This window comes from Coptis chinensis, chromosome 4 (genome assembly GCF_015680905.1).
Source record: "Coptis chinensis isolate HL-2020 chromosome 4, ASM1568090v1, whole genome shotgun sequence".
NCBI classification, from domain to species: Eukaryota; Viridiplantae; Streptophyta; class Magnoliopsida; order Ranunculales; family Ranunculaceae; genus Coptis; species Coptis chinensis.
In genome coordinates this window covers 27,017,159-27,045,008 of record NC_141459.1, presented here as the reverse complement: position 1 = coordinate 27,045,008, position 27,850 = coordinate 27,017,159, and the positions used below count along the sequence as shown (strand labels likewise).

The following is a 27,850-nucleotide window of genomic DNA, read 5'->3' as shown; positions in this document are numbered from 1 at the left end:
GATTTTTTAGGACCAATGACACACTTGTAATAATTGTTTTTTTTGTTGGAGTCTGCCCAAAACAATATGGGTCTGTCAATAACAAATACCTTAAAAATTCCCAATCTTAGATAATTTATTTCAACACTAGAATGAGTTCGAATTTGGCGTCTAACCAAGTTTTGTGAAAAATAGGAAATCAGTCACTTGGGATTTTACACCATTTGGCTATGTGCAACAAGCCAACAACTGGGACAATTTTATCCATGCAAGTCAGATCGATCGGGAAGTAGTAGCAACGTAACGCTGGCCACCGGTCAGGAACCCCAGATTGTACTTGGTTTACGACAAACGTAGTTTTTGAGTCATGCTAAGAGCTGCCATTCTAAGAGTATTGTATGACACTTTGACGGTTTGACCTTTGCCTAAGACCTGTGTATACGATGTGAAAAGGAGAGAAGCAGAAGAGAGTGTTTGAACTGAATCACTGATTCACATATCAAAATTCTAAATGAAAATTGTTCATACATCATCACTATGCCTTAGCATTTCGTGTGTCAACATAAAAAGGAAAAAAATTCTACTAAAAAATTACCATACTTCATTCATGGCTACAAGAGAAAGACTTTACTTGAAATAAATTGCTGGGCTATTAGAGTCAGAGTTCCATGTCCCTCCTTCCTTCACATACGCCATATATCTCATAAAATCTGGCTTCTTCATAGCTTTTTTGCTTCGGCGTGCATCCGCCATATTGAATATTGGATGACTCGTAGTAACCTTCTTTGCTTCCTTTCCCTGAACTGTATTAGAAGAAGATGTTGTCTCTTTTAAGCTTCTAAGTTTCTTTGGGTTTAACTCAAGGAGCTCTGTGGAGGACTGTACGGCCAGCTGCCTGTACCCTGAATAACTTCGACTTTTGCGAAAATATGAAAATTCTTCCATTGCTTAGACCTCTTGCTACCTAAATGAACTCCTATCGACCAACAAATGAAGATGTTTAATACTTGAGATCAAGAAACTGCTATAGTTTTCGACAATTTAAGCAATGCCTCAGCTGAAATGGACAAATGCTCTTAACTTTGTCATTATTATTTTAGTTAGCCTACTTTTCATGACTTTCAGGATATAGTTTTTGAAACTTGAAACTTGTGTTTAGTTTATCGTTAGATGATCTTAAGATGTGCATGTAAGGATCAACCAATGGCTCAGATACTCATTTTAAAACTCGTAAGAGTATGTCAAAGATGGCATGACGCTCGAGCAATAATTTAAATAACGTATGCAAATACTCATTTTAAAACTCGTAAGAGTATGTCAAAGATGGCATGACGCTCGAGCAATAATTTAAATAACGTATGCAAATACTAACAAATTTGCTGATTTTTTCAACCCAATCAATTTGCTCCCAATTAAAATCGAACTAACTCGTGGGCTCGTGGCCCTAACCATATAATAAACTAATGTTGCGATACTGATAGTCAGTAGATGAAATAATGGTTGAGGTTCAGACAGAAGAAATGCAACGAATTTACGATTATACAGTGCAACTTGGTCGTGAACTCAGGATGAGGCAGTAGAAGCTAGTATATGAAGATTTGGTCCATGTTAAGCAGTTTTAAATAATAAATAGACATTGTCTTTAGTACATTTTAATGGCATGATAAGTGATACAAACTTTCAGAATAAAAAAAATGCAATATTCAATTTAAAGTTGCGAGAACCAGTCAATATCAACGTATTTCAGACCATTTCACTTGCAGAAGATTACACTGTAACAGAAACAAAGGTCAACCGCAGAAGTTGAAAGTGATAAATATTGATGAGAAGCTGCCTATCGAAATGCGCTGTGGATAACTGTGTAAGGTCAACTGCAGAAGTTGAAAGTGCTGCTTTGTGTATCACTGTGTTAGGGATTATTAAGTTGGAATATGTGGTTTAAAAAACCACAAAAATATTTTACGGGTAGCTCTTTGCTTCCCTTTGGAAGAGAATAGCAGCTTAGTTGTGTTCTCTATGATATATCGATATAGAAACATGCACCTGCGCTGTCAAATAATGGTTCCCTATATGTTTTCTAAACGGTAAGGTTGCCTGTCAGTAAAACAAATAGTTCTGTCATCCTACTGATGAAATCTACTGTGCAAGGTATTCATAATAGATAGACATGAATAAGTTTATTAATCAGAATCCAATGGAATTATTCAAGGCTGACAGAAATTATAATGAAGATAAATCTACAATACAGACCAATCTAAACATCATAAACAGTCCCTGCATAAGCAGTATTAACAAAGAGGATGCATTGAACCTCCTTGCATGTACAAGGAGATAACTCAAAAGAAAACCAACTTAAGAGGACCTACTGATTTGATTTATACAAGAAAGAAACTCATAAACTATCAAATTGGTGTACTGCGACCTAATCCGCTCCAGAGGGTAGAAGTTCCATAAAAATGGCCTATTTCCCAAGAAGGGAGCAGATCCACTCAAATGGCATGTATCTTAAAATTTTAAATTTTCTGTTGTTCCAATCTTCTTGCCAGAAAAACGGTTGAAGCCCGATTTCTCACATCAATTAATCATTGCAAGGGTTAACTGCAAAGTAAAATACTTGCATCTCGTCCACACCACGTCATATATTTCTGTAATCGTCCACATCATGACATATATTCATTTAGTCATCCCTTTAAACCCCCATACTGTTGAAGCCCGATTTCTCACATCAATTAACCATTTCAAAGATTAATTGCAAATTGAATATACTTGCAATTTGTCCACACCATGACCTATGTCTATATACTATTATAGTATTATACATAGTCATCCCGTTATAGCTTCAAAGACTTTTGCATAACTCGCCTGCCCGTCCAAGTAGACAGACAAGCAAATTGTTTTGAACTTAGCTCAATGCTTATTCTTCTGAAGCTCAATGCCACCCGAAATCAAAAACTTACGCTGCTAAAGTGATAAGTTATTATCTGCATTACTGAATAGAAGAATATCAATTACTATTCCGTAACACAGAAAGCACTGCCTTGAAGTTCCCACTGTGGTCAAATTTCTAATATACCTAAAAATGCCTAAATGGACCAACTTGATCCATTTAGAAATATTAATGTGATTAGCTTCTATATCTCATTAACATGCATATTAAGTAATGAGAAGATGAACTACAGTAACCACAACCGTTGTGTTATTTTTTTTTCTTTTTTCCAACTCCCTACTGCAGCATCCTCAATACTATAGATGTCTACAGCAAAAATAGTTATACGATATAAAGCCAACGTTTTTTATTATCCTCATCTCACTCCGTGCAAACCTCAAAGCACACTATATCTCGTTGAAAATGATACTACGCGATGGTTACTTCTATCTCTTAGACCATTAAACTTCATCAGCATCCTCATCCTAGAGACATCTCCAACTCGAGGAGCATACATGTTCACTCGATCTGTTTTCAATATAATTAACAAAATACGCTGCAAGAAGCACACATTATTCTAGGACCTGTACACACCAATCACTCCAACTACAACATCTGAAAAGTGGTATTATTCCATTTTTCTTGTAATGCTTCCAAAAGTGGCTTGCTGCCCAAGCCCCAAGTAGATATACAACACTTGAATTAGGGCTATCCCAGTTCGACACTCATGGTTTTGTCTGAATTTCTTAATGACTTCTACTGGATACAAGTGTTCAACACAGAGATGGAGACTATCTGGTCTAAATTTATTTCATTGCTTCTTCCAGGGCATCGTACCTCACTCATGCATTGCAAAACCCTCAATCACATCCCAAGAAACAAAATATTTTTCTGTTAACAAAAAATCTGACAAGCACTTCCAGTATCCCCACTTCTAGCATACATGTTAACAAAAGCACTTAGAAAATTAACTAGATTCAACCAGTCCTTGTTTTTGACTGTACAACTAAAACCATTTCCCTCAACTCAGTACTCAGGCTTAAGGAAAAACAGAACAACTAACAACAACAATGGAAATCAGGTTTGATCTTTCAAGCAGCACTCTCCAAGTAGAGGTCCATGTATCCTTCCAACACTCTTTTTGGACATGAACTGAGATCATTATATACCATGATGACTCGTCTTGTACGATTTCTTTCTTGTTTTTTTTATCAATAAAAACCGATTCATTAATTAGACAAATAAATATATAAGAAGTTGCACCATGGCTCTTGTAGCAAGGAGCTACAAGATAACCGACCTATACCTTTCCCCAATTAAAATCAATTTAACTAACTAACATACCTGAATTACACATTAGATATTGATTAGTAAACCCTTTGCAGATAGGCCTTGCACCTGCCCAATCAAATAATTCCTCTTTAATCCCCTCCATGACCATGATAGTTCTTTTTCTTGCTGTTCAAAGATCATAGCATTTCTCTCCTTACACAAAGTCCATATGGTGGCTCTTGGAAGATGATCCACTATTTACCTTGCCTTACTAGAGAGTAATAGAATTATGACCTTACTACTCAACACCTGGTTTCCTTACAAATGCCAACTAATTATTATCTTCTAAAATATTTTCTTAATTGTTTATGCAATAATGAAATTGTTAAGAATCCTAATAGTGTTGCTTGATATGTAGGAGAAATATAAAGTTCATTACTCCATTTATCCATGAATATGCGGTTGCACGTGTTCTTCCAAAAACTGGTAATCTAGCATGAAACAAAATACTACATTATTAGATCTACCAACGAATAGACGCGGACCAACGGATCCGAACGTGTAACATGGTATAATAGATTCACTTTCAAAAAGTAAACAACTCATTCCAATTATTACACAAATAAAAGCATTTATACTGATAATTAAACAAAAGGTTCATGGTTACCGCAAACAGAGCAGCTTAGGGCAATAGAAAAAGAGACATCTTGGTCTAATGCAATTTGTTGGCCACTACCAAACACATTAATTAATATTGGAATCACAAGTTTCACCCATGGATATAATGCATTTTCAGTCAGTGATGAGAAAATTTTGTATCAAACAATCAGGCTTAAACTTAGATTGGTCGGTGCAAAGGGATATGCACTGATATAAAGCCATAATAAAAAGAATAGGGAACTACTGGTCACTTCCCGGATACTAAATACCTGTTAAATCGTCATGGTTTGCTTCCTCCTAAAGACCTTAGCTTCCAGTCAGAATTTACAATTTTAACTTGGTCTTCAAAATCCATGCTTTGAACTCATTGCAACTGCTTTGAACCAAGCTGATTGTTGTAGAACTCCAAAACCTTTGGGTGCGCCTTGATCTTTGAGGAATCAAAACCAGATAAATACAGGCCTTGTAAGTTTCTTACTCTAGAAAGCGCAACATAAACCATACCATAACCGAAGGCATTTGAAAGATCAGTATGGAGGCAATCAAGAGTCATTCCTTGGCACTTGTGAATGCTAATAGCCCATGCCAGTATAAGAGGAATCTGCTTTCGAGTTGCAAGCGCCTTTTCTCCCTCCATAACATGCCATTCATCAGGCTCAATCACATGTTCCAACCCTGAATCAAATCGAACCTTGGGCAGCAGACATTTAGCAAATGCTCCCCAAGACTTCTTTCCAGTATGATGAACGAAATCCACAATGGTACCAGTCGCACCATTCACGAGTCCAACACCCACATCCTTGTTCTTAATCAACATCACCCTAGCACCAATACCTAACTCCAACTCATCAGGTGCAACCCCATTACTAAGCTGCCACTTCCAAGGGTTCTTGCCAGTATCCTTTGCTGTATACTTAAAAATTTCCCCACTCAAACTTCTTAACCTAGCGTCATTCACTCTCTGAACATGCATATTCAACGGATAAAGACGTGGCACAGTCACTGACGAATCCACTGGTTCATTACAACAATGTTGAAGAATTCTTAAATGTTCTTCATCCTTTCTCCCTCTCCTTACCCCTTGAAGCAAATCTATGAACTCCCTCTCCGATTGTCGAAATACTTGAGTAAGCTCAACTTGCAAATCAAAACTAGCATTCCAACAATTAGCTTCAAAAGCAAATTCCCTACCAAGGGGGTCTTCCACAATAGGTGGAAGTTGAAAAAAATCACCACTAACAATCAACTGAATCCCGCCCCAAGGTTTATCGACACGACCCCTTAAACTTCTAGCAATGTACTCAAGTTTATCAAAAAGATCACAACTTATCATACTAACTTCATCAATAACTAAAGCTTTAACACTCTTCCATCTTTTAAAAGCAGTAGCATTCTTAACAACCTTTTTAAGTAAAACATGTTTATCTCCAACCCCAAGTCCTATACCAGCAAATGAATGTAAAGTTTGTCCATTTAAAGCACAAGCAGCAATACCAGTTGATGCAGTAACAAAAACTTCCCCAGGTTTATATACATCATTCTTTAAAATATCTATAGCTATTGAAACCAAGAAACTTTTACCTGTTCCTGCCGACCCAGTGATGAAAACTGACTGGGTTTTTGACATTGCTTTTAGTATGTCTTGTTGTTGTGTAGTTAAGTGTTGTGTGTAACTTATGGTGTTCTTTTTGGTACTGTGGGTTCGAAAGAATGAAGTGGTGGGTTTGAAGTGAAGGAAAGTGAAGATTTTTGAAGCATGTCTTAGCATTTTGAGGATTAAGCTCACTCTCATTCTTTCTTCTTGCCCACTCACTTTCTGTTCGCTTTTGTGGTCGTGGGCTTTCTTGACCCATGGGCCCGTCTGGTCGGGCTGTGTGGAGTTAAGCCCAGGTTTACATCCCTACGATTTTATTTATGTCTCTAAGAGCATTTCCAAGCAACTTTTTTTTACCTCCACTTAGGATTATTCTCCCTATTTACTATTTTTTTTGGTGAAAAACAAGAAAATATTGCCAAGGTGACTTTAAACCTCAGAATATTTGATTCCGTATGAAACTTTGAATGTAAAAATCGAAAAAACGGCCGGCCCGTTTGAAAGAAAAAAAAAAACAAAAAAAAAGTCGAAAAAACACACTGGCGTCCGAAAAAAAAAACGAAAAAATATAAAAAAAACACATTAGAAACTCACAACTCAGTGAAAATCTCAACAGCAAGTGCTACCCTCGTTGTGACTTTAGTTAGAAGTCACCGACTTTGTCACCCTTGCATTGGGCAAGGGTTTTACGGTATTCAAAGGTGAAAACTCTCAATTTCCCCTCATAGTGACTTGCGAAATGCTCTAAGCTGTAGGGGTAAAGCAACTAGTAGTCTTCGCCTACTTCCATTGAGTTTATATTGTTATAGACAGATTAAGGGGCTACCCCGACATGGAGTGGGACACAAACCGCATGGCGCAATCAATACAAATCTCCAATTGTTCATAGCTAACCCCTACTATCGCGGCATGTTGCTTTGCTATAGGCCGAGAGAGGACAATGACATGCCATTTGGTTGGAAGAGAATACTACGAGAAATTTGAAGATTTGTAGTTTACGGACGCCGCGATGGTTCCAGTTTTACTCGGACATTACGTTTTACAAAGGGGACTTGTACACTCTCGAAGGACTTGTCGATCTAGTGAAGGGCCTAGATAGCTCTTTCTCCCATTAAGTCCTTATTTAGAATAGACTTGGGCATGAACTTATAGGGATGTCCAAACTAAAGTAGAACCCGATTTTTCGAAGTTTTGAAGCAATGAAGAAACAAGGATGGGTCGGGATGGTTCGGGATTTGTTGGATACATGTGACCAAACCCTACCCTAACCCTATATTTTAACCGGGCTGGTTCGGGTTCGGGTTTCCAATGGGAAATATATGAAATAAAAGAATATTGGTGTCTTTCGTGAACGCCATTTTCGATTTATTAGATCTCAAGATCTCAAGAAAAAATGGTTAATCATTTTTAATTTTAATAGATTCGACTTTAACTTTAACATCGTAAATGCACTACCCTCTAGAATATCAAAGATTCAATAACTTGCATTTTTGAAAAGCAAAAGAAGAGAAAAAGAAGAAGAAGACAATAACTCAAAAGATTGATGGTTTTTTGAGTTTTTGTGGTGGTGTGAACCGACTCGTTGATTTGACAATAAGATTGATGGCAAGTCTATTTTGAATGGACTCATAGTGACCACATTTTATAGAGTGTCGCGAAATTTTTCGAGGAGCAAAAGAGACCAAACCCACCAATCCTAATAACGTGTGATTGGGTTCAAACTTGTTCTTGGAGAGTTGTTGGAGGAAGAAGAGAAGAAAACAAGTCAAAGGTAATTTGTCAAACCAAAACCCAAACAAGTAATGAAAGCAAAAACTAAAAGTTTGTGAAGATAAATAGATAATAAATGAAAATATCTGGGAATTATGCAGTTCGGGTTAAAGTGGTGGGCATTTTACCCTATTTGGGTTTCATCTCCTCGGATATGGTTTGCTTTTAACCCTTTTAACGGGTTTAGGGCCAAATACACAAGGTCGGTCCGGTTTAGATAGACCAAACCCGACCCTATTCTCCCATTAAGTTCCTTATTAATAGAACCCAACACGGGTTTTTTTTCGGTTTTGGGCAGAATGGACATCCGAATGTATGGCGGTAATGGACTAATGGACGCAATTATCTCGTGGAGTCTTCAACTGACCTTTTGCTGGTCGAAAGATACTATATATGGCCGTCCCATCAAACACAAAGAAAGAGAGTCATATTGTTTCACAATCGGTTTCAGGATTTTCAAACTAGAAATTGCTGAGCTTAAGTGAACAGAGGTCAAAATCTAGGTGATCGTGCATTGTTCTTGGGCATCTGATTACCAATGGTTGAAAAAGCTTTACCACAAAATATAATTTCTTCGGAGGCTAGAATTTCCTCACACCATAAATTTACATTGATCAAGGTATATATGTTTAATGTCTAAACTCTTTAATATCGCCATTTATAGTAGTCATCTCCTGTTACTCTTCTATCTCGTGGAGTATTCAACAATTCAATTAACATATTGCAGTTCAGAGGTTCTATGGTTGTTTTCTCAAACATATCATTTTTTTTTTCATTTTGGTTACCTGTATGATTGTGTTATTGTTTATGCCCTCTGCATCTCAATATCATTATTTTTTGTTGAAGTATGTAGTGTCGGTCTCACACATTCTATAAGTGTGAGACCGTACCTTATTTAGCTTGTTGCTATTTAGGTTATTCCATCTCTAGTATAAATATATGCATTGTAGGTTAAGGTAAATATACTCTAAACCCTACCTTCTTCTTGTGCCTCCATCCTTTCTTCTTCTTCTTCTTCTACACACTCAATCCCTTTAACCTAACAAGCTAACCACCATATGTATCTCCTAGCATAAATAACATGGTATCGGAGCCGACTCGTTTAGAGAATGCTAGAGAGAGATCCCCGGGCCCAAGGTTCCAGTTTTAGTATTAGTTGGTGTCTTAGTATTGTTTCGCTTCCGCAATCTCGGTATTGATAAAGAGGAGACGCCCTGTCTCCATGTATTTTTGCGTTTTGTATTCGTTTTCATCAAGTGAGTTTTCTTCTCTTTACAATGACCGATGTTGTTCCAAAATCCGATGAATTCGTAATACGCCATTTTCTCTGTTGGTATGACCTCTCATCAAATTGGAGGGTGTTGCCAATTACCTTCAATGGGCGTAGACAGCGATCGCATTTTATCTTATCGAAAAGGTAAGGAAAATCATTTGATGTGATCCCCGGATGATAAAGGAAAGACAACCGGACAAAAGATGACGCTTTGGTTAAGAATTTCTGTGGAATACTATGGAGAAAGATGTTTGTAATATTGTGCGGTTTTTTAAAACATCGAAGGAGATTTGGGAGTATCTACAAGAATCATACTCTCAATCTCAGAATACTTCTCGTATCTTTCAGGTTGTATGAGAACATCTTTGATCTCACTCAAGGAGATATGTCTATCTCGAATATTACAATTCTCTTAAGTAGCAAGTGGGAAGAACCGAATATATATCACCCACTTACTACGCACATAAATCAGTTGAAGAAACAAAGGGAGGAATTTCGAGTCTCCAAATTCCTATCTGGGCTACGTCCCGAGTTTGCTAATGTGAAAGCCCAAGTTCAAGCTGAATCTAAGCTCCCTACTCTGTCTGAGGCTTACTCTCGTTTGTCTCAGATATCGCACCTCCTCCAAGGCACAATGACCGGTCGCGGCTTTATTGATCCCTCCAAGCAGTAATAACAACCCCTCTTCTGGTCGTGGTAATGGCAGTAGAGGAGGTAGAGGGGGTCGTGGTCGTGGTATTGGCAGTTTTGAGCCTTGTGAGCATTGTGGGCGCACAAATCATAGTGCTGATTTTTGTTGGGATATAACAGGACGCCCACCTTTGCACAAAGCCAACAATGCCACAGTAGTTGATCAAAAAGTGACTGATTTTCAACGAGTTCAAGAAGACTTTGCAGCCCTGATGAAGTGGATACAAGCTATTCCCAGTTCATCAAGTTTGTCCGACTACCCCACTGCGACCCTAGCCGATTCAGGTAAAACATGTCTTCATACAAGTGGTAACAACTCTTGGGTTATTGACTCAGGAGCTTCTGATCATATGACAAGTAATCCCCAGTTGTTTTCTAGTCTTGCGTATACTCACACACCATCATATGTCACATTAGCAAATGGGGCTAAGGCTAGTATTCTTGCTCGGGGTACTATTCAGTTAACTCGTAATATATCACTTGTCTCAGTCTTGCTTATTCGAAATTTCCCCTTTAATCTATTGTCTGTTCATCGTCTCACCCAATCTCTTCACTGTAATGTCATGTTTTCTTCCACTCATATTGTGTTTCAGGATCTACAGATAAAGACACTAGTTGGTGGGGGGTATGAGCATGGGGGCATCTATTACTTTCAAGATGATTATGGGCACTCTCACCGTATGTGCTCTTACAGTCTCATCTCTCTGCTGATTGGCATAGACGCCTTGGTCATCTTCCTCCGGCTAGTTTGCTAAGTTTAGTTCAGTATTTCTTCTAGTATTCAGTCTTTTAGGTTGTGAGGTTTGTGAGTTAGCTAAACATCGCCGAGTGCTACTTACAAAAATAGGTTAAATAAGTGTTCTAGTGCTCCTTTTCAGTTAGTCCATTCGGATGTCGGGGTCCTTGTAGAACCACCGCCTTTTTGGAGCCAAGTATTTTATTACATTTATAGATGATTTTTCTCGCGGTTTGTTGGGTCTATATTATGGAAAATCGTTCTCAAGTATTCTCTCGTTTTTCAAAAATTCTATCTTTGAGATTACTAATCAAGATTCTCGCACACATGCATGTTTTTCGAACCGATAATGCCAAAGACTATACCTCTACAATATTCCGAGTTTTTAGATGACCATGGAATTACACATCAAACCTCCCGCGGTGGATACACCTCAACAAAATGGGGTTGCCGAGAGAAAGAACGGACCCATTCTTGAAGTCGCCACGCTTAATGTTTCAAACAAATCTCCCAAAGTTTTATTGGGCAGGCGATCCCATCGCCACATACTTGATTAATCGTGATGCCCTCTTCAATATTAGGAGGCAAAACACCATACTCTGTTCTTTTTCCCCGGTCAATCTTCTTTCCATCTTCCCCTCGGATTTTGGTCAGGTTCCGCTTTGTTCATAATCTTAAGCCGGTCGTGATAAGTTAGACTCTCGTGCTATTAAGTGTGCTTTCCTTGGGTATTCACGCATACGTAAAGGGTACAAATGTTATAGTCCTCATCTGCGCAAATCATTTGTCCGTCAGGCTTTGATGTTACCTTTTTGAAGATGTCCCGCTTTTACTCTTGAGGAGGGGAAGATGTCCTCCGAACCATTTGAGGATTGTGTTATGCCATCCGGTGGTCTTTGGATATGATCTTGGTGAAAATGAGGGAGTGAGTGAAGAAGGAGCGCTTACCCGCTTCAATCGATAGCCTTCAGAGAGCGGGCGCCGGTATCTTCCTTCGGTTGCCATTCCGAGTTTGAGGCCGAAAGTTCAATCGCTCCGCTGCCTCACCTCTTCCTTAATCGTGGTTCGTGGATCCTATTGCCATTCCATCCGACCTTGATGTTCGATTGCACTCGAAAACTTGAACGCCCACCGCCAAGATATCGTCTTCCTAGTAAGTATGCTCAAGATTCTATTTCTAAGTATGTTTCCACCGATCATTTACCACCATCCGTCAAGTCTTTTGCTACGCCCTTGTTGTTATGCCTCTCGTTCCGCCTAACTTCTGAGGGGATGCTCTATCTCATCCCCGGCCGGAAGCAAGCAATGGACGAGGAGTTGAGTGCCTTGTATTCTAATGACACTTGGTTCTTACAGATCTTCCTTCCGGGAAGAAAGCAGTTGCTTGTAAGTGGGTTTTCACTATTAAGCATAATCCGGATGGTACTATTTTTCGTTTAAAGGCTCGATGCGGGTTGCAAAAGGCTTTACCCGGACATATGGTATTGATTACTCCGGAGACGCGTTTTCCGGTTTGCAAAGCTCGCCTCTGTGTGTATTGTGATTTCTCTTGCCGTTCATCATCACTGGCCTCTGTTTCAGTTGGATGTTAAGAATGCCTTTTTACATGGCGATCTTCTGGAGGAAATCTATATGGTTCAACCTCCCGGTTTTGTTGCTCAAGGGGAAAGTCCGCCGATTAAAGAAGTCTCTTTATGGGCTCAAGCGGTCTCTAGAGCTTGGTTTGCGAAGTTTAGTCAGTTTTGATGGCTAATGGAATGACTAGGTGTGAATATGATCATTAGTGTTTTACCGAAAAGACCCAAAAAGGGATTATTGTCTTAGTTGTGTATGTTGATGATATCATTGTCATAGGGTCCGACAAAGCAGGGGTATTGATTGACTTAAAGTCAATCTCTCAAGACGAGTTCGCACAAAGATCTAGGAGAACTGAAGTATTTCTTAGGCATTGAAGTTACTAGGTTCCTCGGGTGAAATTCATCTCACGAGAAAGTATGTATTAGACACGCTTTCGATGAAACAGTAATTTAGGAGCTCGCCCAAGTAGAGACTCCTATGGATTCGAACGACAAACTCGGTCGGATGTTGGAGAGATGTATGCCGATATTGAGGGATACCGTAGATTGGTGGGAAAAGCCGATCTATGCTACTATTACTCGCCCGATATCTCCTTTTTGGTCGGTGTAGTATCTCAAGATATGCATGCACCACGGATTCCTCACTACCGTGCGCTTATTCGTGATTCCGAGGTATTTGAAAGGTTCTCCGGTCGGTGGATTGGTCTATCGTTCTAATGGAAATTTTGATGTTGTTGGATATTCGGATGCCGATTATGCGGGGATCGGTTCGGATAGACGTTCCACCCACCGGGTATTGTACTTTCCTTTGTGGAAATTTGGTGACATGGAAGAGTAAAAAGCAAACGGTTGTGTCAAAGTCTAGTGCAGAGGGAAAGTATAGAGCTATGGCTCAGGGGATCAAAGAAGTTAATGTGGATTTGTAATCTGCTACATGAGTTAGGTTTCGAGGTACGACTACCGATCCCTCTTCATTGTGACAATCAAAGTGACCATTCATATCGCTTCTAATCCAAAGATTTCATGAGAGAACTAAGCACATAGAGGTAGATTGTCATTATGTCAGACATAAGGTTGAAACAAAGGAGATAAGTACTCCTTATGTGGCTTCTCGAGATCAGTTAGCTGATATCTTCACCAAACCAGTGATTCGTCCAGTTCTGAGTTATATTGGTAACAAGTTGGGCATGAGCGATATCTATGCTCCAGCTTGAAGGGGGGTGTTGAAGTATGTAGTGTCGGTCTCACACATTCTATAAGTGTGAGACCGTACCTTATTTAGCTTGTTGCTATTTAGGTTATTCCATCTCTAGTATAAATATATGCATTGTAGGTTAGGGTAAATATACTCTAAACCCTACCTTCTTCTTGTGCCTCCATCCTTTCTTCTTCTTCTTCTTCTACACACTCAATCCCTTTAACCTAACAAGCTAACCACCATATGTATCTCCTAGCATAAATAACATTTTTCATTTATTTATCTGCGAGAATTTTTTTACAAGGGTAGCGTACTTAGCACTTGGGTGTTTTCTTGAGCATTAGGGAGCTCTGGGACTCTACGGCCAGCTGCTTGTACCCTGAATAACTTCGACTTCTGCGAAAATATGAAAATTCTTCCATTGCTTCGACCTCTTGCTACCTAAATTAACTCCTATCGACCAACAAGTGAAGATGTTCAATACTTGACATCAAGAAACTGCTATAGTTTTCGACAATTTAAGCAATGTCTCAGCTGAAATGGACAAATGCTCAACTTTATCATTATTAGTTTAGTTAGCCTACTTTCCATGACTTCCAGGATATCGTTTTTGAAACTTGAACCTTGAAGCTTGTGTTTAGTTTACCGTTTGATGATCTTAAGATGTGCACGTAAGGATCAACCAATGGCTCAGATACTCATTTTAAAACTCGTAATAGTACTTCAAAGATGGGCAATAATCTAAGTAATGTACGCAAATACTAACAAATTTGCTGATTTTTTTCAACCCAATCAATTTGCTCCATTTAAAGTCGAACTAACTCGAGGCGACGAGGCCCCACCATAAAATTACTAATATTGCGATACTGATAGTCCTTAGATGAAATAATGGTTTAGGTTAAGACAGTCCAAAATTATATATCCAAAATTTACATTGTGCAAGGTATACAGAATGGATATATAGACAGACATGAATAAGTTTATTAATCAGAAACACTGGATTTATTCTAGGTTACATGGACACGCCATATTTTGAAAAAAATCTGTGTCGGATACGTATCCACGTGTCCCGTGTCCGTGTCGGACACACACAGACACATATTGTATTTAATTTACCTCGAATTTCTGATTTACCATCTAATTTAATTAATTATTCCTATCCGTGTCCCCGTGTCGATCTTCAACTGCTCGCCGTATCCGACACCCCGTATCCGTGTTGGACACCGACACGCGTGCCCATGTCAATGTAACCTAGGATTTATTCAAGACTGACAGACAATATAATAAAAATAAATCTACAATACAGACCAATATAAACATTACAAACAGTCCCTGCATAACCATTATAAACAAAGAATATACATTGAACATCCTTGCATGTACAAGGAGATCGTTTTTTTTTATAATCAACAGACTATATTTACATGAGTTCTATCTTCCTCCAAGACGTCCATCAACCAACAAAGCGGCAGTGTAAGCCACTCAGAACGTAGGGGTAGATTGTGGCCATTAGAGGCTAAGCTTATGTGCTACACACGGTTTGCAGATCTACTGATCCACTTAGTACAAATAAAGTAAAAAAGGCCAAAATCTAGCCGTGCATCTTCTAGTATACTCCTTGAAGTCCATGATATATTTGATGCTTTTCTTCCCAAAAAGTTGCTGACTTCTTTCACATCGACCTCTACTTCAACTGAGGAGCTGAAGTTCCTGCTCCACTTGAGTCCTTTAAGAGTTCCTTGGCATTCTGCCTCTGCAACAGACCCTGCCCTGCCTTTACCGGTTCCTGCAGCAATAAAAATACCATTGTGATCCCTTAAAACATAGCCTAAGCCAAACCATTTGCTTTGATTTTATAACTGGCAGCTATTCTGAGTTTAAGATGCCCAGGTTGAGGTGGCATGTACGGGGAGGTAACTCAAAAGAAAACCAACTTAAGAGGCAAAGATCACAACATTTGTCTCCTTCCACAAAGTCCATATGATGGCTCTTGGACGATGATACACTATTTACCTCGCCTTACTAGCTAGAGAGTAATAGAAGTATGAACTTACTACTCAATGCCTGGTTTCCTATAAACGCCAACTAATTATTATCATCTGAAATTGTTTCTTAATTGCTTATGCAATAATGGGATTGCTAAGAATCCTACTAGTGTTGCTTGATCTGAAGGAGAAATATAAAGTTTATTACACAATTTATACCTTGCACGTGTTCTTCCAGAAACTGGTAATCTAGCACGAAACAAGATATTACATTGGTAGATCTACCAACAAATAGACCCTGATCCACGGATCCGAACATGCAACGTGGTATAATAGGTTCACATTCAAAGTGTTAATACACTCGTTCCATTATTACACAAATAAAAACACTCATACCCATAATTAAACAAAAGGATCATGGTTGCCGCAAAGAGAGCAGCTTAGGACATTAGTAAAAGAGACATCTTGATCAAATGCCAATTGTTGACCACTATCAAATACAATACCCAAAATTGGAATGACAGGTTTCAACCATGGATATAGTGCATTTTCAAGCTGTGATGAGAAAATTTTGTTTCAAACAATCAGGCTTAAACTTAAATTGGAGAAATGCACTAATATAAATTCATAATAACAAGAATAGGCAACTACTAAAGACCTTACCTTGAGGTCAGAACATATAATTTTAACTCGATCTTCAAACGCCATGCTTTGACCTAATTGCTACTGCTTTGAACCAAACTGATTGTTGTAGAACACCAAAACTTTTGGGTGCGCCTTGATCTTTGAGGAATCAAAACCAGATAAATAAAGGCCTCGTAAGTTTCTAACTCTAGAAAGAGCAACATAAACCATACCATAATCGAAGGCTTTTGAAAGATCAGTATGAAGGCAATCAAGAGTCATTCCTTGGCACTTGTGAACGCTAATAGCCCGTGCCAGTATAAGAGGAATCTGCTTTCGAGTTGCAACACTACTACAGAAAAGTCGTTGCAACACTGCTACAGAAAAGTCCATATACCACTGTTATTTACAGTGGTAAAAAGCCTTTAGCCACTGTTTTCATATCGTGGTAACAACCACCGTGACAAATACTTCTAACAAAATCGTGGGGAAAAATATCTCTTATATACCACGGTTTTTAGTAAAACAGTGGTATTAGAATTTACAAACCGTGGTTAATAGCCCGAAAAGTTTGCTATATTCGATGTGAACCGTGGGAAATATCTCTTATATACCACGGTTGGATACAAACCGTGGGTTATATGTTGCAAACCGTGGGAAATAAATATGATATATACCACGGTTGGATACAAACTGTGGGTTATATAAACTGATATATACTACGGTTACAAACTGTGGGAAATAAATATGATATATACCACGGTTGGATACAAACCGTGGTTTATAGTCTTTTTAAAAAAAATAAAAAAATAAAAGCCCCTAATTATTTGATTCTAATCATATTCATTCAACCTGTAACCTGCCCATTTTCACCATATATATCCACACTGGATTTAAAAACATATTGCTCAAATGAACAATTCATAGTGCAACACAAACAAAAGAAATAAATTTAGACATCCAACACGAAGACATTGAATTGCTAAAAGAGTTTTGAACTTTTTTGAGTAATCAATAATGAAAGAAACATCCAAATTTACTTGTTCTATCAAAATAATAATGACCTAACTTGTTGCATCAATCAAAAAAGCAATCTATTTGTTCTATCTAAAATATAAAAAAAAAAATGGTGAGACCAAGCACCACATCTTAACTGGAATGGGTCAAAACCTAGCTAAGACTCGACGCTTGGCTCAAACACTCCATTATGCTGGATGAATCTAAGAATTTCAAGTCGAACAACATCAAGTTCCTCTTGTGTGTATGTAGCTTTGAGAGATAGATTTGTCATCTGCACGATCAAAAATCAAAAAGTATATAATAACTAAAAAGGAAGAGTAACACAAAAATATAGAATACTAGTGTATGACTTAATTATACCTTATTTTCAAAAAGAATTATCTGAACAAGCTTCTATTATTTCTCTCATAAACTTCATTACGTAATACCCACACTCTTTTTACTACCAGGGTTGGTGCGGGCCCTAAGTACAAACATGGAAAATATTCATAAGTATATATTTTTCCAAATACACAGAGATGTATGTATAAGAATTTAATTTGTTTATTACCATAATATTCTCCCACTTCACTGGACCTTTACTTCCTTTCCCTTCAAGTCTTTCTATTTTCATGACCGCGACTTCAAAATAATATCAATGTAAAACCTAATTAGCAAGTAAAAGATAAGCACGTAATGATCTAATTATTTCATATACATACACACTCATGACAAACCTGTTAAAATAGATATCCATATCATTAGAGGGCAGATTATGCATCGAATCCAACCAATTAAAAGTCATCTCGCGATAAATTAATGGCAATCAAAACCCAATGTCCACTACAAAAGATCGAGGCATGTGTGGTTAAAAAGAAAAATTAGACATTAAAACTACAATATACATTTCAATGAAAATGATAAAACATGGATAGTATTAAAAATATAAGACAATATCCTTACCCTGGATTATAAGGGATAAGAACAACTCTTTTTCCACTTGTATTCTGCAAGCTCTCCACGATAATTTGAGTTTTCTCATTCCCATTAGCTCTTGTGAAAGATAAAGGGTTTACAAATCCGACGACATCACGACAACTCACAAATTCGTCATAAAGAATCCTAGAGAAAAAAAAAATAAAACAATCAAAATTACTAAAACTAAAGATGAATATCTAAGATTTACGATAACACCAACAATGAAATTTTGTAGATATTCTAACCTCATGTATACCACCAAAATAGCAGCATCTAACCAACCCATGTTACATACATCCATTATTCCATTATATCGCTTTTCTCCATAATGAAACTACCCATATTATCTCCAAACAATTCTCCTCCTACTGGAAAATGTATCGAACCTTGGTCCCCTGGAAGCGCCATATTGAGGAATCCCACAAACGAATCTATTGCACCTTGATTATGACCATCACTAGTTTGATTTTTACTTCCCTAAATTAAAAATTCAGAATAACCAATTATTAAAAGAGAAGCCAAATTCAGAAATCGATCATATAACTTCATATAAAAGAATCTTGTTATTTACCTCAATGTCGTCTTTATAATAGACATGGTCCTTTGGCCAAGGAACTTTGCGCCAAGAGCATCTCGCGACATATCTAAGCTCCTCATTCACTTGTATAGGAAGAGCAAGACGGCCACTTCTTCATAAAACAAACGATACAACCGCTAAACCTAACATTATCGAGTCCCAAAGGGTAACCGTGAATTTCTTTTCATTTATTTCCCTCGTATACCAAGCCTTCAGCAACAATATTTGATCGGCCAACCGCAGCCAAATAACATTCTTTTTCCTATATAAATGTCTAACTATCATAATAAGCACACGACATTATATTTTAATAACATATTACGTATAAACTACAATTTACCTCCCCTAGACCAAATGTTTGACCTTGTGTTTTCTTATTTGCCTTGTTCACATGATCAAATTGAGCTAAATTACACTCTAGGCCCTACAATTGAAGTATAAATCTTAGAACCATTTTAAAATTATATATATAACGTGTAAAATACTACTTACCTCTCCTAGACCAGATGTTAGACCCTGAAATGATGTTTGACCCCGTGTTTTATTCTTATTTGTCTTGTTCACACGATCAGATTGAGCCAAATTACACTCTAGGCCCTACAATTGAAGTATAATCTTAGAGCCACGCAACATTATTAAAATTATATATATCACGTGTAAAATGCTACTTGCCTGTCCTAGACCAGATGTTGGCCTCGAAAATGGTGTTTGACCTTCTTGTGTTTTCTTATTTGCTTTGTTACCATGATCCGCTTTGGGCTTTGATGGGGTTGGGCTGCCTTCCCAATTTTTTCAACTATTAGTCGAGGAAAAATAAAATTTGTAGTTAGAAGGTCGGAATGCATAAAATGGTTGGGTCAAACTGTTGTTGCACAAACACTAGATGCAACGATGAAGGATCGCAAATAGATGGCGGAGTTACCAATAAAAAAAATAAAAAAAACATTCACAAGAGTAACTTACTTGTTGAGCATTTTTAACTAATCTACCAGATTGATGTTTGCTAGATGAGTGTATCGTGATGATCAATATTGACACTCAGATTCTTTGTTTGAAGAGATTTTTCAGATGGTAAGGAATTATCTTTGTCCTCCAACCTTCCTCGACTCTATCCAACAACAACCTAACATCTTCCTCGAAGACGGTAGTTTTGGTCCCGCTGTTCTCTGAATTGTCGATTCCAACCGTAACATGTTCCTTTGAGCCACGTTTGTTAACGTGGAAATATGTGGTGGGAGTGATCCCTTTCCAACCGCCGAAAGTGTGACGGGGATGCTCGGGTGTGCCCAATGCTAGAGTTAAGATGTCCTTACTTCCTTCAATAACTACCTTTTCCTCCTCCACTTCCTTAGTCAAGACATCCTTCAATTAAGTTTTGAAGTAAACAAGGATTTAGCAAATCCAAATCACAACAAGCATTCATGTCTAACATTAAAACATAATAATAAACGATTAGAAAACTTACAATCTTTTCAGCCACTCTTTCCGTAGCTACTTCAATATATTATCCTTTTTTTGAGTAAGCTCTTTTCCATATTGAAGGCCTTCGATTTTTTCCATTAAAGGATGGTCCCAACTCTTTTTTCTATGGTTACAAAATAATCACACAAACGACAGGGTTAATACGGTGCATGTCTTCGAAACTCTTAGAGGTTTATCATACCCAAACAAATTAACAAAGTGCCTACGTGTATAAATGCCGAGACGCAGACAATGTACTCACCAATTGTTCTCCAATATCAGCAAATCCGTCTTCCCCGTCTCCGTGGTTATATACTTTTGCTGCTTTCGCCATTTGTAAATTAAGTTTGCTAATTTCCTGGAAAACATGGAATTAGTTGTCTTTAGGAATAAAAACAATATATGGGTAGGAATAAAAACAATATATGGGTTTAAAGGAGAACACCGAGTAGTAGAAGTTACGCTTCATAAATGAGTGGCATGAGAGAGATTTGTGAGAATCCTCCTCCCCGCGACACTTGAATGCTAATGTCATTTGGAAGCAATCCACATATTTATTAACCATGTAACAGAGTTTCTTGACTTCAATATAAACTATAAACACTAACGGAGACGCAGTTTAAATCTAAATTTAGCAAACCGCCGCTATATGATGACCAAAGCAGGACTAAAGACCTCATGAGAAAAGAAAAAGCCGATAATAACTCTTGGAGCAGGAATGCAAGATCGAGGGGAATAAACATGTAATGTTGTTGTCCATGTATTGTGAATAAAATATGACTATATATATGAGTCTTGATAGACAATATGCAAAGGCCAAAACAGTTGATAATGATCCGACAAAATTCAAAAGACGATGTTTAACAAGCCGACTAGCCGGAAGGTAAACTTATTGGACCCAATGCCCCGCAGACAAGTGTCTGCTCCTCGCCCACAACAAGAACGATTGAATATAAGAGGACATTGCATAATGTGTGCTACTCTTTTCCACCTACTATCGTTGGACGACGGAGGAAAATGTTCCTACTATGACGCGAAGTGGCGCTTAAGCCCCATACATCTTCGGAGACAATAATGCGTGGCTTGCTCGAGTTTGATAGTTCCGTTCGAACCATTCACGGCATATATGCATTAACGGATAGAGTTCACTACTTAATCAAGAACTATTGAACCGACCGACCGCCAAGTAGAGAGACCGGCTTTGGCGCTTGGCTCAATTCGATGAGAACTCATAGTAGGGGGATGCACCTGTAGAGGAGGAAATCAAATTTAGGAGGGAACCTATTCGCAAGGGAGAAAGAGTTTATTTAATGCGCGAGGGGACTTTCCTATACTACTCTCTCGTGCCGAGACTCATCTAAGGCTTATGTCACCGCCCACTCGGTCGATTCCGTACCTTGAAGCCACGTGGAAAGCTGAAAGGCAACTTCAAAAGTGAAGTCCGACGGATCGAATCGCGGGATAAACCACTTTCGGCAAAGTGGCTCTTAAATAAGCTGTGCAAAGTCACGGAACTAGTAGATGCCATTGGTGCAGAGATACCTCCCTGAAGCTGATGGAGTCTCAAAGAGAAGCACTTGGGCCCTTTTTTTTTACCACAGATGTTAATAATCATCGGTCGGAAAGTCATTTAGACCCTTTTTTCCTCTATTATCTTATGTTGAGGTCCGGTATCCAATCTCATAGGGTACAGGTTCTGGTCTAAGCCCGAATCGCTTAATCCCACGGGAGAGAGTATGTGCATGAGTTTAAGGTACTTCATCCTCACAGACACACTCTTCAGTATCCCTCTTATTGAGTGAGGACTTATTTGATTCGATTGGCCTTTTACCCGAAAAATACGGAATAAATGGCTTTTATCGTATGCTCCTACACCGATTACTACAACAACCCAATATACTTTTTTCTTTATTTCCTTACTTTACTTTGGTTCAAAAACTAGTGGAGCTAGGAGATTCGGTTGTTTAACCCGAGGCAATGAAATTGTTGCGATGGAAGGTGTTCCCTTTGCTTGTATTCCGGTCTCGCCGCTTTTCTCTCGATTGATCGGGATCAGTTCATTATGCACGGTCGTGTGCGGTTTTAGTGCCTCTTACCGCCTTTCTATCTCTAGGATTATGTGACTGGTCTCGCTGACTTAACCGCTGACAAATGCATTTTTTTTCTTCTATGTAAGGATGGATGATAATGGGTTTCGCCATCCTCATAGCCGAAAAGCCGATCTACTCTCTCCACAAAGGTGTACAATCCGTAAAAATCTGTGGTTCTTTAAGTTCATTCACTGTTCTTACTTTCTCTAATCATTTCTTCTATTATGATATAATGAGCATGGGTTTACTAAAAAGGAGAAGCCACTTAGGCGAAAAGAAAGAAGAAAAAGAAAGTCACCGACTCACTAAAGGTCGCGGATCTGCAGGAGAAATAGAGCTCGTTGAATCCGTGGATATAGACACGTAACCTCTATGTTCGGTCGGCTTAACTTGTAGTTGCCCTTCTCTTGCTTGGCCTGAATGCAAGAAGTAGTTGAATCAGTCTATCGAGTTGAAAGAAAGCAGATTGATTAAGTTTCATCGACAGAGGGGAAATTTCATTGCAATTACTAGGTGTCCACGGCACTTTGGTACGATCAAGTTCGGTTACGTCGTGGTCTCAATTCATCGTTTATGTAGTCTCTCTCTCTATTGATCGATCTACATGAATCCAACGGCTTGAAGGCTTCAACCGAAGCAATCGGACTATAGGTTTGCTTGTTTTAGTCGATCCAAACGTTCAATCTATCTATCATTCATACTTTATCGAGATATTGGGTTGGTCGAACCACCACGAGGGGTTTTACTACTTTCGACTAAAAGGGAAGGATAGAAACGCCACTTGACCGAAGGGGACTACAGGAGCTGTGTCGCTAGCCTTAAAAAAAGAATGCGATAGGTTTGGCGTTTCAGGGAGATGCAATAGAGCGAAGTTTCAAAGAGTTGATCTAGTTTCATCGGTCGCTCTAGTTGAAGCAGATTCTCGTTGATGAAGCAAAGAACCAAAGCAAGGAAGGCAGTCCTTGGCTTACTTAATGGCCCCATATCCGGCTAGTCGACTACAGGTTTTGGGTTATCTCTCAGATTCGAAGTCGCCGCGCCTTTCGCAGCCCAAACATGTGGATGGATTCTCTTATTTTGTACTTTAGTTCTAGTTCTAACTTTATTTTCCAAAACTAATATATATTTTTTTTTTGCTTGATAATATGATAACTCCTCAACTAATCATTATCTGTTTCTAAAGGGATAGAGATCAAAAGACTTAAGCTGCTATATTCACCTAGCCTAGCACCTAGTTGGTCATGGCCCATAACATATCAAGGTGCAACAAACCAGTTCTGTCACAGTATAGACACAGTTGCAACAAACTGTGTCTCCTGAACATAACACACCCTCCATAACATATCAAGAACTAAGGTGATTTCCGGAAGTGAAAACACATTGTATCCCTCGCTCACTTCCTCTCAATGTATTTCTTCCTTCGCCTTTTTGGGGCTATGGAAGAAACTGCCTTGCCCAAAGCTACCAAAGAAACTGGAACCCTTGAAAGAACATGGATTTCATCCAAGGTGCCAAAGACAAGAAGAGATTTTTTACTAGAACTAGGCGTGGTCGCTAGCCTTAAAAAAAAGAATGCGATAGGTTTCACGGTTCGGGGAGATGCAATAGAGCGAAGTTTCAATTGATTGATCTAGTTTCATCGGGCCGCTTCTAGTTGAAGCAGATTCTCGTTGATGGTATAAAGAACCAAAGCAAGGAAGGGCAGTCCTTGGCTTACTTAATGGCCCCATATCCGGCTAGTCGAGATATACACAGTTAAATCACGGTATAGACACAGGTTGCAACAAAGCGTGTTTTGTCCAAGATAGACACGGTTGCAACAAAAACCGTCTCCCCGAACATAACACACCCTCCATAACATAACACACCCTCCCACACAGTTGCAACAAACCATTTTCTTTTTTTCATTATAGTAGCAGAACCTTGTTTTTTTACTTTTAAGCGGGTTCTAATAAGAACTTCTACTACAATTGTGATTGACGATAGACTCGCACAATTTACACCCAAAAGTATATCATCCATCTTTATCGTAGGGGATTGTTCATCTTTGTCTAGAACCTAGGAGGTCATGGTTCAAGTCGAGTCTCTATATGCTAGTGGTTGCTAGTTCCTATGGACTTACAAATTCTCATTAGGAGTTACAAACTTTTCGGGCACTTGTTAGAATGTGCAATCTATACTCTTTGATCTTGATTATCCACTGTCAAATACTCTTCACAATCAGTCTAAGGAATGGTACCAGAAGTATCACCAGATACTTCACAATCTAAGGAATCGCACAATACTTCACAATCAGCCACTATCACCAGACAATACACCACCCCAAGTGAACACTGGTACTGTATATAGACACAGCTGCATGGTTGTCATTTTTTATATGAATCAACTAGTATCAATAATAGAAAATCCAACTTAAGATGCATACTGAAGAAAATACTCATATCAGCTAAGGAAGGGGCACCTCTGGCCATTCTAAGAAAATACTCATAATCCAATTCAAGGCCAATAGCGTAAGGCAAGTATGGCAATTCATATCAATAGTAGGGGAATGAGAGACAAAGACCAACACTAGATCAGATATGCCCGTAAATGCTTAATCTTTTTAAAAAGTACAAGGTATCAATGTTCTATACTATTCTAAAAGTTGGCTACTATTTAGGAAAACCTCCTTAACTAGCAAAGACTGTTTTAGAGAGGAAGTAGCAGTTGCTATCTAGCAAAAGCGCCTAGACTCGTGAGACTCGCCCCGGACTATGACTAAAGAGACTACCAAATTACTACCCACACCCACACCCAAGAGAAAATCCAAAGATAAACTAATAGCACATGGGCTGAGGTTTTAGGGATGAAGGCAAGAGGGAAGTATCGAGAAGATAGAATGCTTGTTAACCGTAAATGAATACAATTATCCAAAACCAATCAAACTAACAAAAATAAGTTATCCTAACCTGAAATTTTGGTGTCGGTCTTGACTTCACAAATCTTTCCCAATCTTCTGTCTAATATTTTTTCTCGTGTTTTTAGGCGGCTTCAAAAGCATTTCAGGTTGGTCTTTGTAGGGAGTGATATAGTACCTAGTCAACCGACTCTTGAATTCTTTCCATTTCTCACCAATATCCGAGACAACACCCTTCTTTTTTCTTTCGTCGTCAATTTGAATTTGGCCTATAAAATAAGAATAAGCTATAAAGTTACAATAAACTAAGACTAATTAGACAATTAATATTACAACTGGAGCTATTTACCTTTATACTATCCCATAACAAGTCTCTCACTTCATCTCCAACAGCATGCCAATTTTCATAATCAACAATAGAGATTCGGGACTCCTCTAACAAACCTGAGTAGCTTGCCAAATCCTTTCCGCCTTCCCCTATACGTTGACCATCTTCATTGTATTGAACATTCAATAGTTCACCCTCTCTCATTTTTGTTATCTTTTTGCATTGAATTGCTCCTCTTCCTGTCCTTTCTACACTTGAAGCTTGTGTATTGTTAACTTCCATTGGTGTATCGGAAGTCTCGTCAACTCCCATATCTGAATCGGAATCAGAATTCTCTCCTGGATCCATGCTGATTTCCTATATACCAAGTATAGACATGAAGACTTGAACCAATAACAACATATGAAATAAGCTAGGTATCAATAACTTGGACAATATTAATTAAACAATAATAAGACAAATGATCATCCATAACATGAATTAAAGTATTAAGGCAAATATAAATATCAAAGTAGGTGCAATTCACATTTAATAACAATATTCAATAGTCAAATAATAAAGGAACAAACTTGTTCAAACATCTCCATAGAAAGAAAAAAATCATAACATGCTCTAACTTAATCGTTTGAGGTAGGGTCGACATAAGTCCCCTCACAATCTACACGCACATAAGATGATACTGATGCACCTGAACTAAGGGAGTCAATATCTGGAAATACTTTACTACTTGTATGATCTAGCTCATCCTCATTCCCTTCCTCAAGGTAGTCTCTTTCAGGAGTCCTCAAAGCTATTGACCATTTTAGATTGAGTTGGTCAGGTACATAAAAGACTTGCTTGGCCTGAGAGGCCATCACAAAAGGGTCTTCCTTATGTCCAATTCTACCAAGGTTAACAGAAGTGAAACCCAAATCGTCTACTTTGATGCCATTTCTGTTGTCAACCCAGTCACACTTAAATAATGGGACTTTGAATACCAGATAGTCGAGCAGCCATATCTCAGTTATAACACCGTAGTAACCCATTTCTGAAACAACGGGGTTCTTATCCTTTGCACTAGAAATTTGCACTGTTGTCGCCATTAAACCTACACCACTGTTTTGGTTTACTAGTGAAGCTTCATGATCCTTCGTATGAAAACGGTATCCACCAATAACATAGCCTGAACACTTTAGAAGCGCCTCGACGAGGTCCTTGAGCTATAACTTTCGGGGTGTTTGAAAGTTTGTTCTTGGTAGTGCTTTGCCTCCTCATTAACTTGATTATCCAAGTTATCCAAGAATCTTAGTCGAATTTAGCAAAGTTGTATTAGATGTAAAATAATTTCAGATAATCTTACCCTTTGTGAATCCAATAAATGAATGTGCGAGTGTGCTCATCTTGATACCATTTGGTGACTTATGAGGATAAGTAAGATTTAGGTGTTCCATATGCTTCCTATCAAGTTAGGAAAAAAGCTTGGTCACCATTATCTGTCTAGGTGAAATAAGGAAAAACAAAATTCTATACTAACGCACTCGATATAAGGTTGAACGTCATTAGTGTTTGCCAAAACACATTGATGAGCTTGCTCCCAAGTCTTCTCGTCGACTTCAACAACATTCATACCACCAAGAGGCTTTCCATTAGAAATTGTATTTTCTTTCTCCATTATCATTAGTATCCATGTTTCTAACCGATGGGACTCCCAAATTGCATTCACTCGGATAAAACTCGCTAAGAAAGTCAAATGCTTCTTCAAGGATATAATTTTCAGCAATGCATCCTTCGGACGATTTCGATTCCAAGACGTAACCCTTTAGTATTTTCATGAACCTAATATTCAAAAGTGACAAAAGAAGATAAAATACAAACAAACAATCAAATTGATGAAGCTTTACTGAATTATTGAAAGTAGTTAATTCAATTTTCTATGTACTTGCCTCTCAAATGGATACATCCAATGAAAGAATACTGGCCCACAAAGCTCAACCTCCCTTATAAGATGAACAGATAGATGCACCATAATGTCAAAGAACGATGGTGGAAAGTACATTTCCAGTAGACATAAAGTGAGGACCAAATTGTCTTGAATTTCCTTTAATTTGGACACATCCACTACTTTGGTGCAAAGAGAGTTGAAAAAGAAACACAACCGAAAGTGATGGTATACCTCATGTGCTTTGGCAACACCGATCGACGCCACGGGGAAGAAGTTGCTGCATCAATATGTGACAGTCATGAGACTTGAGACCATA

At 38.3% G+C, this 27,850-nt stretch overlaps 1 protein-coding gene and 1 long non-coding RNA gene across 2 annotated transcripts; both read right to left on the bottom strand.

Annotated features, from left to right (window-relative positions):
- Nucleotides 1–452: 452 nt before the first annotated feature.
- Nucleotides 453–6,636, bottom strand: LOC147502970 (uncharacterized). The gene is made up of 2 exons (XM_086607773.1): nucleotides 5,107–6,636; nucleotides 453–4,668 (listed from the first exon to the last, which is right to left on the bottom strand). Exon 1 carries the CDS (start codon nucleotides 6,627–6,629, stop codon nucleotides 5,202–5,204), a length of 1,428 nt encoding a protein of 475 aa, XP_086463899.1. The 5' UTR covers nucleotides 6,630–6,636; the 3' UTR covers nucleotides 453–4,668; nucleotides 5,107–5,201.
- Nucleotides 6,637–14,988: 8,352 nt separating this feature from the next.
- Nucleotides 14,989–16,603, bottom strand: LOC147502969 (uncharacterized). Its single transcript, XR_015220087.1, has 2 exons — nucleotides 16,324–16,603; nucleotides 14,989–15,461 (listed from the first exon to the last, which is right to left on the bottom strand). It is a non-coding gene; the product is annotated as an uncharacterized LOC147502969 (long non-coding RNA).
- Between the last annotated feature and the right edge of the window lie 11,247 nt (nucleotides 16,604–27,850).